At 37.6% G+C, this 16,128-nt stretch overlaps 1 protein-coding gene across 1 annotated transcript in view; it reads right to left on the bottom strand.

Annotated features, from left to right (window-relative positions):
• Positions 1–16,128, bottom strand: part of CALCR (calcitonin receptor) — a gene marked incomplete at its 3' end in the record, with an annotated part of 161,335 nt that overhangs the window by 62,966 nt on the left and 82,241 nt on the right. Inside the window, exons 5-7 of the mRNA XM_081931980.1 lie at positions 8,750–8,862; positions 7,240–7,331; positions 5,614–5,740 (exon numbers count right to left, since the gene is read on the bottom strand). Of these exons, the coding sequence (XP_081788106.1) occupies positions 5,614–5,740; positions 7,240–7,331; positions 8,750–8,862 (332 nt within the window). The remainder of the gene's footprint in view (positions 1–5,613; positions 5,741–7,239; positions 7,332–8,749; positions 8,863–16,128) is intronic.

Raw genomic sequence — 16,128 nt, 5'->3', positions numbered from 1 at the left:
GTCAATGGATGACCATGTGGCAGCCGTGGCGAGGGGGGCGTTCCACCAGGTTCGCTTGGTGCGCCAATTGCGCCCCCTACTGGACCGGGATGCCCTATGCACGGTCACTCATGCGCTGGTGACGTCCCGCCTGGATTACTGCAACGCTCTCTACATGGGGCTGCCCTTGGGACGCACCCGGAGACTGCAGTTAGTTCAGAACGCAGCCGCGCGGGCTGTGATGGGGAGTACGAGGTACTCCCACGTAACACCTCTCCTGCGCGAGCTGCACTGGCTACCTGTGGTTTTTCGGGTGCGTTTCAAGGTGCTGATTACCATCTTTAAAGCGCTCCATGGCACGGGACCTAGTTACTTGCGGGATCGCATCCTCCCACATACATCCCTGCGGCCAATTCGCTCACACAGGGAGGGACTTCTCCTGGTGCCGTCCACTAGGCAATGCCAACGGGCGACACCAAGGAGTAGGGCCTTCTCTGTGATGGGCCCAACCCTCTGGAATGACCTCCCCCCCGACATTAGAACCACTTCTGACCTCCGCTCCTTCCGGCAAAAATTGAAGACTCACCTGTTCCGATTAGCAGGCCTGGCATAATTACAATCTGTCCCTCCTGGCAAATGTATTATTATCTGGCTATCTTAGGGGTTTTTTAATTTGTTGTGTCTGTTTTAGGGATTTAAAACTTATATTTATATTAGCTTTGTACAGTTCTTTTAATTGCATTTTAACCTTCTCCAAACTGTACATATTTCACTTTTTTATCGTATTTTGTGATATTCTCTATGGACTGTACACCACCCCGAGTCCCTTCTGGGAGAGGGGGCGGTCTAGAAGCACCAAATATAAATAAATAAATAAATAAATAAATAAATAAATAAATAAATAAATAAATAAATAAATAAATAAATAAATAAATAAATAAATAAATAAATAAATAAATAAATAAATAATAAATCCTCTCAGGCGACAGCTGAGGCGAGGCTGAGATAGCTGCTGCTGATTCTGCTTAACTGTTAAAAAAGCCTCAAAAAGTCCTGCCTCATAGTAGAGGGCGCTTTTTTGAGGCTTTTTTTAACAGTTAAGCAGAGTCATCAGCAGCTAGCTCAGTCTCGCCTCAGCTGTCGCCTGAGAGGCTGTGCTCGCTAAAACCTCACAGCAAGCTCTTGTATGTTTTTTTTTTCTTTTCATGATGAGAGGTGCGGCTGTGCCTCACTTGCCTCACCTGACTGCACGTCACTGCCACAAATAGCAAGTAATATTAGATGGGCTAATAGTATTAGATGGGCTAGTAGTAACATATGCTAGCCAAAAAAGGCGAAGAGGAATGAAATTTTGATCTGTGCCATAGGTTCGCCATCACACATCTAGTTTAAAGCCTTGCCATTCCATGGAAATTTCTAACCCCAAAGTAATCTGTCAGTAATGCACAAATGGTTGTAATAAATTCATAAATAAAAGCGTAGTACAAGCAACTACTCAATGTGTTCTCTATATTTTTTTCAAACTGTGCATTTTGGCAATTGCATTTCAATGGAAAAATATGAATTATGTCAAGGTTCTAATGAAATATTAGGGGTGATGTGGTGGCTCAGTGATTAAAATGCTGGGCTTCTCAGCTCGAAAGGCAGCAGCCCAGTTTTGAAACTCAAGCGCCATGCGATGGGGTGAGCTCCCATCCTTGCCCCAGCTTCTGCTAATCTAGCAGTTTGAAAGCATGTAAATTAAGTCAATAAATAGATACCACTTCAATGGGAAGATAACAGTATAATGTCATGTGTGCCACATGACTGCAAAAATACCTTCAGACAGTACTGGCTCAATGGCCTTGAAACTGAAATGTGTTCAGAAGCTCCGGAGATGGTGTTGGAGTCCTTCTGTTGAGTCCTGAACTGCCAGATGTTTGGAAGACTTCAGCATGAAATTAGTTCAACTTTATGTCCATCATTCTACAGAGTGAAGATATGTCTCTTTGGGCTTAAACTGAGTTAAGAACTGGATCCAGTCAAGCCAAGGAAGCATGTCTAAACAATTCAAACTCAGTCTCTGGGCTAATAGGCAGAAATTATAACCCATGCATGGAGTCTCCAAGCACTGCACAGCAGAAAGGCCAGGAGCAAAGAAGGATTACCCTAGAAAAGTAATTAAGGTTCCCATATAAAAAATATGAAAAGCAAAGGCATACTTATGCATATTTATTTGACTCTTGACAGATGTCACAACAAAAAATCTTTCAAAGAAGTTGTTTGGTATTCTGTACTAACAGATCAGTTCTGACTTAATTTATGTGGGAGGCTATGATTTAAAACTATAACTGTAGTGGTTGCATCCCACCATACTCTTCTCCTTCTCCTAGCCTCCTCCTCCTCCTCTATTATTTTCCTTGTTCCTCTGCTTTTAGAAAAGCCAGATATGAAAGTGAAAAGAGATGTACTACTTGATGTCCCAAAACTTTCTGTGAACCCTAACAGTCTTCAGTTAGAAGAATTTTGAACCTATTACCAAATTGCAGTTAACGTAACGTAAGTGTAAGGTATTAAATGTATGACTTAATAAACAAAATCAGTTTTAATTTTTTGTCCAATCATATCACTATGCTTACCATGACCTCCAGCATTCCATTCAAAGGCCTTATTTTAATCCAGAAAAAAATGTGCATGTCTAATATATAAAGGTAAATAATTTGGGTGAGACTCTATGAGAAGTGATTATAAATTGAGTTCTCTTCTGCAGAGGCCATAAATCTTTACAAAAGATTTTGCTGGCTCAGCGGGTGTTAACATCCAGCCTACTTATTTGGGGGTTCTGTATGCATCAGCAAGAGCCTGATGTTTTTTAGAATTCACCAATTACATACCTATTATTCACAGAAGTTAATATTACTTCACAGAGGGTACCAAACACAAAGAGAAGGGAAATGAGTCACATGTACTGACCACAGAAGTATGTAAGATGAAAAGAAACAGAACTGAAAAATAGAACTTAGAGTAACAGGTAAAAAATAAAACAGCTAATTGATATTAGGTTAATTTTGAAAGATAGTAGATAATTTAAATATTAATAATTTATTAATATTTTTATTTTTTTAAAAAACTACTTTAATTAAAAAAATAAAATTTAATGCTATTATTTCTACTTTTGGGAAAGTTTACATTTAGATTAGGTTAATTTATAAATCATGCATCTTTATCCCCCCAACTCCTAAGTTTCTAAACATACATACAGTAAATGTCACAAAGACATTTCAGAAATCTGCACAAAACCTCTGCTAACAAAAGCATCATTTTATATTCATTCCATTTGCCTGTTTCAATAAACAACATTTTAGATGTTCATAAACATTATTTCTGAACAAAAGTATACAGAAATTCTGTTCTGTTATCACTTATGCCAACTGGGTATCATTTTAACAGATGATTAAAATTCAATAAAGACTTACCCAAACTAGAATGTAATTTAATTCTGGATGGATAAATCAAATGAACCAAATGATATTGTATATTTAATCTATTGTTCATCCTTATTTGCAACCCGCCTCTAAACAAAATCCAACTGAAAATAGCATTAGTTGGAGTCATCTTAATCTGTTTAATCTGTTAAGATTTAATGATTATATTCTACCTTTCATTGGAGAAAGTCTGAATATGTCTATGTCAAGATGAATATATTTACTTGATACTTTTCAGGAGATAATAGGCCATGCATTTTAGTCCTATAAAAGAAGGTTTCTTGAAATAGAAAGTCTATCTAAATTATTCATATGCTTGAAATGTCTGTACAGATAATACCCTTTGGAAACTACAAATATCTTTAGGATATTCAGCTTTAGTGATGACTCTTCAGTTTTAGTGATGAAAAAAGATAGATAATCCAAATCTGTTTAATAATACAAACTAAAGACAGATAGGCTTAGTTTTCTAGCTTTATTTTTCATAAGTTTTTACTGTACCATATGCAACTCTACTGGACATGATTATGCATATACTCACAATGACATTTGTGAGGAAATATCAAGAAAAATAAAACAAAATAACAAAAATTTAACCCTAAATTTTGCTTGAAAAATGGGAATGTTTATCTTTGGGGCAAAAACTTCAGTGTATATTTTTGTTATTGAATTACTATCATTTGAAAGTCTTTTTTTCCCTTTTCCCCCCTATAAATAATACAGTGACTCTTCTTTATGTTTTTCTCATTTGGCAATCATTCTCGGATATTTTTATATTTTTTTTCTCTGACTTGAATTATAGTAAGTTATTAATTATACTTTTATCTCCATTTATTATGAATGTTTAAATTTTAATTTAAATATAAATGCATTAATTACCTTTTCCATGCTGCTTTCTTTAAATATTAATTGAAAAGAAGAGAGTCTCAAATAATGACAGAAATTTGCAAAAAAAAGGGGGGGGGACGGGGGGGGCTGAATGGGATGCTATAGAGCTGGGGCAGATTGGTGGGGATACCCATTATTTCCGCTATTGGTTTGGGTGAAACTGGTAGAATACCATCTCTGTAATATATTCCTGGATTTTGAGTTTAAAAATTAGCTAGTTCTCATGTAAAAAAACAGTCAATTTGGCATCCCTCCAGACCTAAAATAGGCATTTCATATTATATATCACCTACAACTTTTAACTAAAGATGCTAAGATTTGAACTTGGACCCATGTCCCTACATTTAATATCATACAGCAGGTAAGATTATCAAGTTCTAGATCGAGTATTTGACCTATTGATGCTATTTTTGCACAAAAGCTTCAAGTAACTGAATAGTCAAATGATATTTGAGACAGCTATTTCACTATGTTAGCAATCATACTAAATATTTTTTTTTTAAAAAAATGGCTTCTTAATCAGTCTTGTAGATAAAATAAATAATGGCGTCTTCTACTAATTCTGAGTTTCTGTACTATCTTTTCCTTGCTCTTACATTGTATTTATGTAGGTTACTTAGAGACTTGAGTGAAGATCAAAGCAGAGTAAGGTTGAAAACCTAACTTTTCCAGTGCAATGTGTCCTGAAGCCACTTACCTTTTCATTATAATAGATAGAAACATATTCCATCATAAAGTTGTATATAATTTTAAGCCAAGAATCTTGGCTTAATAAGCAATCATCTAACATGTTGCTGCATGTTAGTACTCTGAATTTCTCCTCTGACCAGTTATGCAAAGAAGGAAGGAAATAGCTTTGTTGTGCCCAAACTCAAAGATTATGAGTTCTGTGTTCAAACAGGTCAACAAGTGAAAATCAATTCTGAATTTGATATGGAGGGTAATAAATCATAATTCTGAACATAGACTTAACATAAATCTAATCAAAGAGTGAAGTAGGAATATGGATTTCATGCAGTAGTGTATTAAACATCCACAATATGGTTTGCTAAGCCAAAATTTCTGGTCTACTATTTATAAAAGTTTAAAATTTCTAGCCAGTATCAGGATTTAATTGGGATGAAATAAACTTGATTTAACACTTTTTAAAAATATTCTTTCAACACTGCATTATCAAAATAGATGACAACTTTTTTTAATGTGGTAATAAGGCAGGAAATTCTTTTAACTTTTCAATGTTTTAAGTTCAGTTGTTCAAGTTGAAGTATAACAACATACTTACTGGATCTTTTTTGACCAACTCTTGGTCAGGCACTACTGCAATGAGGTGGGCAAGTGTAAAGACAGAGTTAAGAACATATGAACAAAAGAGATTCTTATGCAGTGTTATCCTTTGACAGCTGAGGCTCCTGAAAAACATGCACCACAAATATAGTACAAATTAGAAATTATTAGAGCTGATTTTGAGGTTGCTTTTATAACAAGAACATCTTGGCAATTCTTTCTTAACTATGCAATCTGATACAGGCAGTCTGAAAAAAATATGGCTGGCAGTGAAGCCATGGGAAAGAAATTCCCCCCTCCCCGCTTACAACTGCTTACATGCTACATGCTTTCCCAATTGGAGTTAGGGGACTTCTAATGTACATGATCAAGTGGCAGAAAAATTAACAAAATTAATTTGATAATAAGATATATGTTTAAAACATTTAATTTATTGTATGTAATAAATAAATAAAAACATCCCACATATAGACAGATTCTTTGGAGCCACATTAAAATTAAAAATGCTTTCAGAAAGAGTTATCAGCTGAGTAAGAAATTTTGATCTGGAATTTTTCTGATGTTAGGGATATTTAATTTCATTCCTTGCATGGTTGTGATTTCTTGTTTCCCACAACTCTAAGACATTCTTTCTGCTTTATTAAAGTCAACTGAATCAAGAAAATTACTATGCCATTTTCCCTCTAGAATTATTCACAAATAAATCACTAAGCCCACTGAACAACTTTGAAACAGTCAACAGTAGTCTGAATAGTAAAATAATTTTCCCTTTATTGAATAAAGGTTATATAACTATATATTGAATTTCATATGCCACTGAGTTGTTCATATACCTAACATGGCTAGTTCTTTCTAGATTTCTTTATAGTTAGTTTATATAATTGAGGTTCCCACAAAACTTGGAATGGGAATCTTTATCAGATCATCAACTACCTCCTCCACCCCAAAATAGTAGTATCACTGAAATATCAAAAATGGATTCAGAAATTCTGTGAGCATTTAATAATCTTGCATAATATGTTGGTGATCTATTAAAATAATGTCAGATCTTGCAATTTGAGTGAGTTTTGGATAATTTGAGGAGATGCATATGCTATAGTGTTAGTGCATAGTAGCTCCAGCAATGTGAAAATGTTACCAACCCCTTTTAAACCTTTTAATTTTCTTTATACATATAGAAATTCTTCCCATTGAGTTCATGTCCATTTTATGTAGAAGAATCGTAAACCAACCCCAAACTCCATCCCTACCTTTACGGATGATGTACAACCACTTTGTTTGCAATCATCAACTCTTCCCAAAATATTATGGGAGGCCCTAACTTAATGTTTGCCACATTCAATTATGTCAAATCATTATTTATATTCTATTTTTGTACACACACTCTTTGGTTACAGAGGAACATTTAGAATCTGCATGATGTCTTAAGCAAGTACGTATGACTCCAAGAAGACATGGTACTTCCATTATAGAGAACTGGTGCACATAGCACATAGATAAAAATCACTTGTAAGCCAATGTGGCCAGTAAGCAAATGGCTGAACTATATGAGTCAAAGAAATACTTCTATAACTCTTGCACATAGTACAGCAAGACAAAATAAATACTTGAAGGATGTACTCACTTGAAATAGAAGAAAATTCCCAAGGAAATCAGCAGGGAAACCATAGACAATACATGTCCTGCTATAGTCATGTAATAAACTATGAAAATCATCTGAAATTTAAAAGAAAAACTGAATACGAAATGAAGATAGTTTAGAGATAGTTTGGAAATTATTGTGAGATACAAAGAGTAGTAACAACGATCCCAGAACTTCAAAATATCCTTTACTTCACTTTAGATACATGGAACTAACTCTAAAAATGAATTAAATTGTGTTCATATTTATAAAGTACACATTATAAATAGTACTATTTTATATATGCACACATATATTCACATAGATATATAATTAATGCCCTTTGTTCATTTGCCTACCATAGATTTTCTTGATTTTATAATCTCTGTTCCTAGTGCTGCTATGAGCTGCCCAAACATAGTCCATCTGTTCAAAATCATATCAAAGTAATTTGTGTTCTGCTGTACATTATTTCTCCTTTATTTCTCCCTCCCCCTGCATTTAGAGTTAATTATGGTAAGATTTTATCTCGTGAACTATCTTCTTAATAGGTATTATGACAATCTTCTGCAATTGGCCATTTAAAAGTCAACTCCATAAAGATTTACATAAAATCTTGAGAATTATTTCTTATAACAAAATGTCATAGAGTGTCCTCGGCATTTTACAGAGTTTATATCTTATATAAATCTAATTAGGCGTTTACACAGATTACAGTGTAATAAGTAAGGCATGGTTCAGTTTAAATGTAACATGAAAAAATGGCTTAATATTTTTTTAAAAATGGAAATTCAAATCCAGGTCACCTTAAAAAAAAAAGATGTAAAATATACCCACCCATTTTCATAACATATACAAACTTATCTCTTCATATTGTATGTATAATTCTTTCAGATACCTCTTTCTAATTGAGATGAAAGTCAGGAATCATTCTGATTGTACCCATGAGCCATGTAAAGGGAATTACTCAGACATTTTCTCCAGTCTTTAAAATTTCACATGGATTATAAAGCCACCATTTTTGCTTCATTAAAGCCAAGTCAATATACCTAATTTTAGTGAAGGCCAGTGGAAGTTTGACATTTTATCAATTTTTGAGTGGGGAGGAATACATATGAAAAATCTGTTCATTTCTCTCTACCCAAATGGGTTCAGCATCTTGGCAAAACTTCTTTCCTTGCTATCAAGGACAATAATGGAGAAAGAGAGAGAGAAAAAATTGCCTTGGGAATCTACAGTTCATAATATGTAAATTCATTCAATTTTAAACAATAGGCCCCCAGGATAAAGAACTATAGGCCTTGCTGTTACATTAGGAGTTTTGGTATAAAACCTGTGAGTTGGACATTGATTTCCTGTGGCATAATTGAACATTACTGAAATCTTTGTACACTGCATCCATGATTAATATGTATTATTCTCTCTACACTGCATCTATGATTAATATGAAAAAACTACAGATGGATAAAAGTTAGGCATTATCAGAAACTTTTCTAAAATGTAAACAACTTACCTTACGCTTTTCATTTGTAAAAGAATTGCAGCGTTTGTAGTTGGACCAGGTTCGATTGGTTTCTGGATGCCGAAACCATGTTCCTGTCTTATCACAATATTTTGTTGCTATTTCTGTGAATTAACAATTCAGTGGATGTAATTCATTTGAGAAGCTTGTGCCTATATATTAAATCCTATTACTTTTCATACATTAATTAAGTATGGCTGGAATTAAAGAAAAATCATTCATCACAACAGTGAGACAAATTGTAATAATTTGCCATTTCATTTGGTAAAAATAGCAAATCATTTAAAAGAAAGTAGCATTAACTGCTTTCTGTAACAAATTTTGCTCACTGTGAGTCTCTGTGACAGAATCAGTATAATTAAAATATATGTGGTAAATTATTTGTAGCCTACTTGTATTTAATGCATTAGAGTGGTATAACCTTTTACATTTTAATTCTGATTTCCTCTTAGTTGAACATTATTTTCTCATTTTAGTGGAGACATTCACTAAATGAATTAAGGATAGTCTCATAGGCAAGTAAATTTGAAGAATTTCAGGAATAATATTTTGCCTTAAATATGAACTGATCAAATAACTGTTTTATTCTTTAACAATTCAAAAAAATGCCATCTGATTGTTGACCAGAGTAGCTGCCTCACCATTTCTCATAATTACAGATGTCCGATTGATGGAGTAATGCCACTATTGCTACATTTTCATAAATAAGCCCTCCCCAGATAATAAGCCCTATCAGGCTTTTGAGCACATGCGCTAAAACAAGACACCCCCCCTAAAATAAGTCCACAATGTGTAGTATTTTCCACATTGTAGTATGTGGAAAATACTACAATGCAGCAGCAGCCATGAGGTGACCACGTTTGCCGCCTCCTGCATCTCAAAAATAATAAGACCTCCCCCCAAATAAGGTCAAGCGCTAATTTCGGGAAACATGGTACTACAAAGTATTTAACTCTATAAGGTACTGTTTATAGCCTTATATACTACTCACTACAAGATACTTAGTCCTATAATGTAGACCAGATAAAGAAACCAATGCCACGTAGAACTAGAACTACTATTCAGTTACTGTGGTGTACAACAGAATCTTGCAAGTCTGAATGTCCTTTGTGTGAATTAGGGAGCTCTGAGACATTTACTCAATTTAGTTTCTTGGAATGGACTCAAGCTGCACTTCTCTGATGTTGAATTGTTAGTAGATTTTCCTCCTGTCCTTTAAGGCTATTCCCTATTACCTCTACAGCTGCATATTTACACATTTGCCAGGCTTCACAACAACAGAGGCTTCTACTATCATAAATCCTACTTTGATTAATTATATTCATATAATAGCTAACATACTTGCTGAACATGATGACATTTTATTGTCTCACAAATGGCAGTCAAGATTGATTACAGTGTTGGGACTATTTAGACAGAAAATCCCATAAACAGTTTTTCCCAAGAAGCAAAACTTCAACTACAACAAATGAACAATTAGCCACTATTTTTGGCATTCCGTATCTGCTTGAGGCAGTTAATTAATTTCTTTCATTCCATTATCAGGATCCTTTGTTATTTACTGGAATGATATCCTATTTTTCACTTTAATAGCTCTATGGTTTTGTTTTAAAAGTACAATGTTAGATCGGGTAATGGAAAGGCACATATAGGCTAATGGTAACAGTAGCTCTTTATTAATTCAGTAGCAACTATATACAATCCAGCAAAGGTTGAGTCTGACAGCAGCCCTTTTATAAGGAGCTGTCAGACCCTTCAACCAATGAGAAAAACCTCTGTTCCCGCCGGAACAGAGGACCTTGGTGGAAACCATTATAGCTGAAGCTAGTATCTAACACCCCTCCCCTCTTAGATGGAGTAATCCAACTGGTTACGTAGTCATGCAGGTAGGTGGGCTTTTTGGTAGCTCTGCCTCACCTGCGTAGTTCAGTGAGTTCTTGCTCCGTTTGGGTAGGGCTTTGGCTAACTAGTGCAGGAGTTACCTCTGGTTGCCTAAGAGTAGAGTTGGAGAGGCGGCCACGGAGTTGGTCAATGTGCCTTCTCCAATTCTGACCATCCTCGAGCTCTACAAGATAAGAGTGAGGCCGGTGATGGCTATCACTGTGGCAGGAATCCACAGAGTTCCCCCAGTGTAGTTGTGGGCGTAAACTGAATCTCCCACGCTAAAGTTCCGAATCTTGCTTGTGGAGTCAGGGGGCGATGCGGTAGAGTAGTTTGGGTGTAGCCGGTCTAAGTGGGACCTTAGCCAGCAACCCATGAGAAGCTCAGAGGGGCTTCTCACTGTAGTGGCACTGGGTGTGATGTGCTGAATTAGTAAATAGTGGTCAACTCGTGTTTGCCAATCACCCGGGCCCATCCTAGATAGGGCCTCTTTTGCAGATCTCACCATTCTCTCCATCTGACCATTGGAGGCCGGATGGAATGGCACAACCAGGGCATGTCTGATTCTCTGTGCTGCTAAGAAGGTCTCAAATTGCATGGCCATGAATTGGGGCCTGTTGTCAGAGACCAGGATGTCGGGTAGGCCGTGTGTGGAGAAAAGCCTCTGTAGTACCTTGATGACCGCTTCTGCCATAGTGGAGGACATCAGGACTACCTCTAGCCATTTCAAGTAGGCGTCCATAACTACGAGGAAAGTCTGGCCATGAACTGGGCCAGCAAAATCATGTGCACCCTAGACCAGGGTGCTTGAGGACGCTCCCACTCCTTAGTGGGCGCCTCTGGGGGAGCTGGTCTGGACTCCTGGCATGGTGTGCAGGTAGCCACCCATTCTTCAATCTCCCTGTCCATGTCAGGCCACCACACATAACTTCTGGCCAAAGACTTCATCCTGACAATTCCAGGATGCCCTATGTGTAAAGCCTCTAATACTGCAATGTGCAGTTTGGGTAGAACAATGACCCAGTCCCCCCACAGCAAACAGCCATTAACAACAGACAGTTCATTTCTCTTATGATAATACATTTTGAAATCAGACCCAACAAGCCCCTTGGGCCACACCCTCCACACGCACTTCAAAACCTGTTTGATCATGGAGTCTCTTGCAGAGTGGCGGGCAACATCACTAAATGAGATGGGACCAGTCTCTAAACAGTCAATATGAAAGACTGGCGTCTCGAGGGTAGGGTCTGCGAGTAGTTCATCAGTGCTCTCATTGATACCGGTCACTTCTAGCCCCAGGGCTTCAAACCAGTCAAGCCCCAGGAGGCTCTGCCGGTCCCCGCTGATCACTGGCACTGGGAGCTGGTGGCTGAAGTTGTTGAAGTTCACCCGGAAGGTACACTGGCTCAAGATGGGGACTTGGTTCCCCTGGTAATCGCGAAGGCGGATGTCAGGGGCGCGTAGATGCTGCTTCTTCAGGCTAGGGATAGCCTGCTTTAGTGTAGATTATGGCATCATGGTTAATGATGACCCTGTGTCGATCTCCATCTCGCATGGAGAACTCTCGAAGAGGACTTGACCTTCAGCTCTTTTGGCCGCCTAGTGCAGACTTGGCCAATTGAGGTGTGATAGGTGACTGGTGTCGCCCTCTGAGCGCCGTGATGGCAGCTGCCTTGCCCCTTGGTCGGGCCTCTGCTGGCGGTTAGGTCAGCTTCTTGGCTGCCACTTCATCATGGGGTGCTTGCTTCGGCAAACCTTGGCAATGTGCCCCTTTTGCTCACAGCACTGGCAGATAAGAGTTGCGGAAACCACAAAACGATCTGGCATGGTCTCCTCCGCAGCTAGCACAAGGCGGGAGATGTGGTTTGAATTTGCGTGCCGGCTTGATCCGGCTACTGCGCATGCGGCAGCTGTCATCTTCGTCTTCTGAGTTTCTGGCCTCTGCAGCCTTGTGATGTGCGCATGCGCTCTTCCGCATGTCTTGCAGAGTGCTTTGGCACTGCAGGGTCTCTGTAGACTTGATGGCCAATTCTGATGACCTGGCTTCGTCCAAGGCAATTTGTAAAGTGAGGTCAGATTTGGCCAGTAACCTCCTCTGTAAATTAATGTCCTGTACACTGCATATGATGCGGTCAAGAATCAGCTCATCAAGGTCTCGGAACTCACAGTACGCTGCAGCCTTTCGTAGTGCCGCAACATACTCGTTGATTGATTTGCCTTCATTCTGGTTGCGAATATTAAATTCGTGCCGGCGGATGTGCTTAGATGGCTTGGGAGTATAGTGAGTCCTCAGCGTCTGCTGGAGCACGGACCAAGCGACCGATTGTAGTGGCGTTGGTTTTGACAGGTCTTTGGCAGTTTCGAACACCTCTTGTCCATAATAACCGAGGAACATGTTCTTCGTGTGGCCTTCAGAAAGGCCCATGAGGTCATTGGCTTCGAGGAAGCAGTCAAACTTCAGCATATACGAGTCCCAGTGCTTGGTGACTGGGTCATATGGAGTCTGTGGAGCGTGCATGGCCATTTTGTGTTCTGAGGGCGTTTTGAGTTTGCCGCTCAAAAATGGCTGCTCAAAGCTGCGCTGAGCTCTGGGCTGGATTTACTTGCTGGATTGCTAAACTCTTTTTAGTTTGCCTAGTTGCCTTCCAATCCCATCCTCGTCGCCAGTGTTAGATCAGGATAATGGAAAGGCACACACAGGCTAACGGTAACAACAGCTCTTTATTAACTCAGTAGCAAGTATGTACAATCCAGCAAAGTTGAGTCTGACAGCAGCCCTTTTATAGGGAGCTGTCAAACCCTTCGACCAATGAGATTAAACCTCTGTTCCCGCCAGAACAGAGGACCTTGGTGGTAACCATTATAGCTGATGCTAGTATCTAACAATAATCCTAAATATTCCTAGGAGAAAATAATCGCAGGAGCAGTGCCAAAGCGACTTAACCGCTTATTCCTTTAAATTAAAACAGTGAACAATGGATACAATCCTATTAGACGTTCAAGGGTAAGTTTTATTGAGTTCTTGGTATATTCTCTGAGCTTGGTTTTCTTTATACAAATATTTCATTACCAGCCTTCAAGTGTTATGTTAAAGAATAACTTAAAAAGGGAAATCCCAATGTTATGGAAAACACCGCAGAAAAGGACTTATTTATGAAAACCACTCAGCTAACTCTTTAAGTATTTTGAAACTGCCTTCAATTGATAGTAAGTATATATTGGAGAAGTAGTCCTTCAAATACTCTGCTACTCCAGAACAATATGAGACCAAATCTTTTTGATGTTTTTAAATAGTTTCTCTGTTGACCTTTTGCTGGGCTTTTATTAAGCCAATAATAGATGTGGTACAAATAATAAAGTCACCTTATAATGGACATGTAATATTAATAACATAACAGCTTCAAACACTACTAATCCACTTCTCAAGGTGCTGCTAATGTGATATTTAAAGCCTTACACAATTGGGGATACAGCTGTATAATGAACTGCACTTTACTATCTATGTATGCCTGGGTTTTAAAATCTTTGAGATATGTCCTTTTTACTCTGCATATATTGAAAACCAAGTTTGTACAGCTAGCATCAGCTTTTGAATTTCCTTATTCAATCTTTAGGTAAAGGTTCCCCTCGCACATATGTGCTGGTCATTCCCAACTCTAGGGGGTGGTGCTCATCTCTGTTTCAAAGCCAAAGAGCCAGAGCTGTCCGAAGATGTCTCTGTGGTCATGTAGCTGGCATGACTAAATGCCAAAGGCCCACAGAATGCTGTTACCTTCCTACCAAGGGTGGTCCCTATTTTTCTATTTGCATTTTTATGTGCTTTTGAACTGCTAGGTTGGCAGAAGCTGGGACAATTAATGGGAGCTCACTCCATTATACGGCACTAGGGATTTGAACCGCCAAACTGCCGACTTTTCTGATCGACAAACTCAGCGTATTAGCCACTGAGCCACCACATCCTGATCTTTAGTTCTTAATAATAAGCAATGAAGTTTTCATTCAGATAGGCCTGATTTGTAAAAAATTTCACCATTAATTTATTTGTTTTCTTTTTAAATATTTTTTTCATTGCTTATTATTAAGGAGAGGGAAGAGGGGGCGGTCTAGAAATCTAATTAAATTAAATTAAATTATATTATATTTTATTGCAATTTACCATATATTCCTAATTATATTGGAATTTGATAACCATTTAAAGGAAAAGCAAGGCATAAGCGTCTTTCTTCCGATTCTGTTCCTTCTGTTACTAAAAGAGCAGCAAAAGACTTACAGCTGAGGTAATATGTTCATCTCTGCTAAGGAGCAGCACATTTTATCTGGAAACACTTGGAATAAGCACTCTTTAAATCATTCAAAGTATAGATTATCTAAAGCTGGAAAGTGTCTCAAGGAGTGCTTAAAGCTGGTTGAATACAACGTACCACATTTTTACTGTTATTCCATTGATATCGAAGGAATCATATTAACAACCTTTATTTTTCCTCTTCAGTTGCATCACTTGGAAGGCAGAGAGGGAGAGGAAAATAAAGAAAATAGTTCCTTTAGTAGTTCTTGAGTCTAAATTCCAATATGTCTCTTTTATTAACAAGCCTGACTCACCGGCAGGCATCAAAGTTAATCAAAGGACATTTTCCTTGATACCTTCTGCTCTATAAAGCTATAAGAACAAGATATATATTAGTTGCTGGAACTTCAGTTTCCTTAAGATAGAAGATTTGTCTCAAGTGTCTAAGGAATAGGGAAATGAGGTACTGTTGCTCTTTCAATTGTTACTGCTTTTCCTTTATAAGAAAAGAGTTGGTGGATCTTCAACCAAACAATATTAAAAGCTCAGGTAATCTCTTTGAATTTTTATATCAGTTCACAAAACTCCAAAGTGCTGCTTTGGGATAAATTTAAGTTATTGTAAATATTTTTTTCCATCTCTTTTATGGTAAATATCCTAACCAGGATCCCCTCAATTGGCACCCAACAAACACATATAAATAACACCTGATAAAAATTATCACGGTCAAAGTTACATTTTAGCAGCGTTCTGTATCACACAGCAGCCAATCAGAAGTGTTCATGGGAAGGTCACACGCATGAACTGAGGTGACAATGATTTTTATACTTTTTTTACTCTAGCATTTAAAATAACTTTCCTGTGATCAAATGGGTGTAGTCAGCCATCAAGATTAGTAACCAAATTTGTCATTAATTTTGCCAATCTCTTTTAAACTGTAAGCACTGTTTAAACTGATGCTTACCACCTCATCTAATGGAAACAAATTCCAAATTTTAAATATACATTGGACAAAGAAGTACTTCCTTTTATTGATCCTATTGATCCTATTAAGATAACATCTTAGAAATTCTGGGATGCAGTCAGCTGATTATATCACTGGTTTCTGTGCTCCAGCCATTCAGATGAAATCTTGTTGGGTAGCTCCATAAAAATTTGCAATTTTATATAACATTAATTTCTCTATTGCTGTTTATTTTCTCTA

The sequence above is a fragment of the Natrix helvetica genome, assembly GCF_964273705.1.
Source record: "Natrix helvetica genome assembly, chromosome: Z".
Taxonomy (NCBI): domain Eukaryota; kingdom Metazoa; phylum Chordata; class Lepidosauria; order Squamata; family Natricidae; genus Natrix; species Natrix helvetica.
Note: the sequence above shows the minus strand (reverse complement) of the source record. Positions and strands in the feature narration are given on the sequence as shown.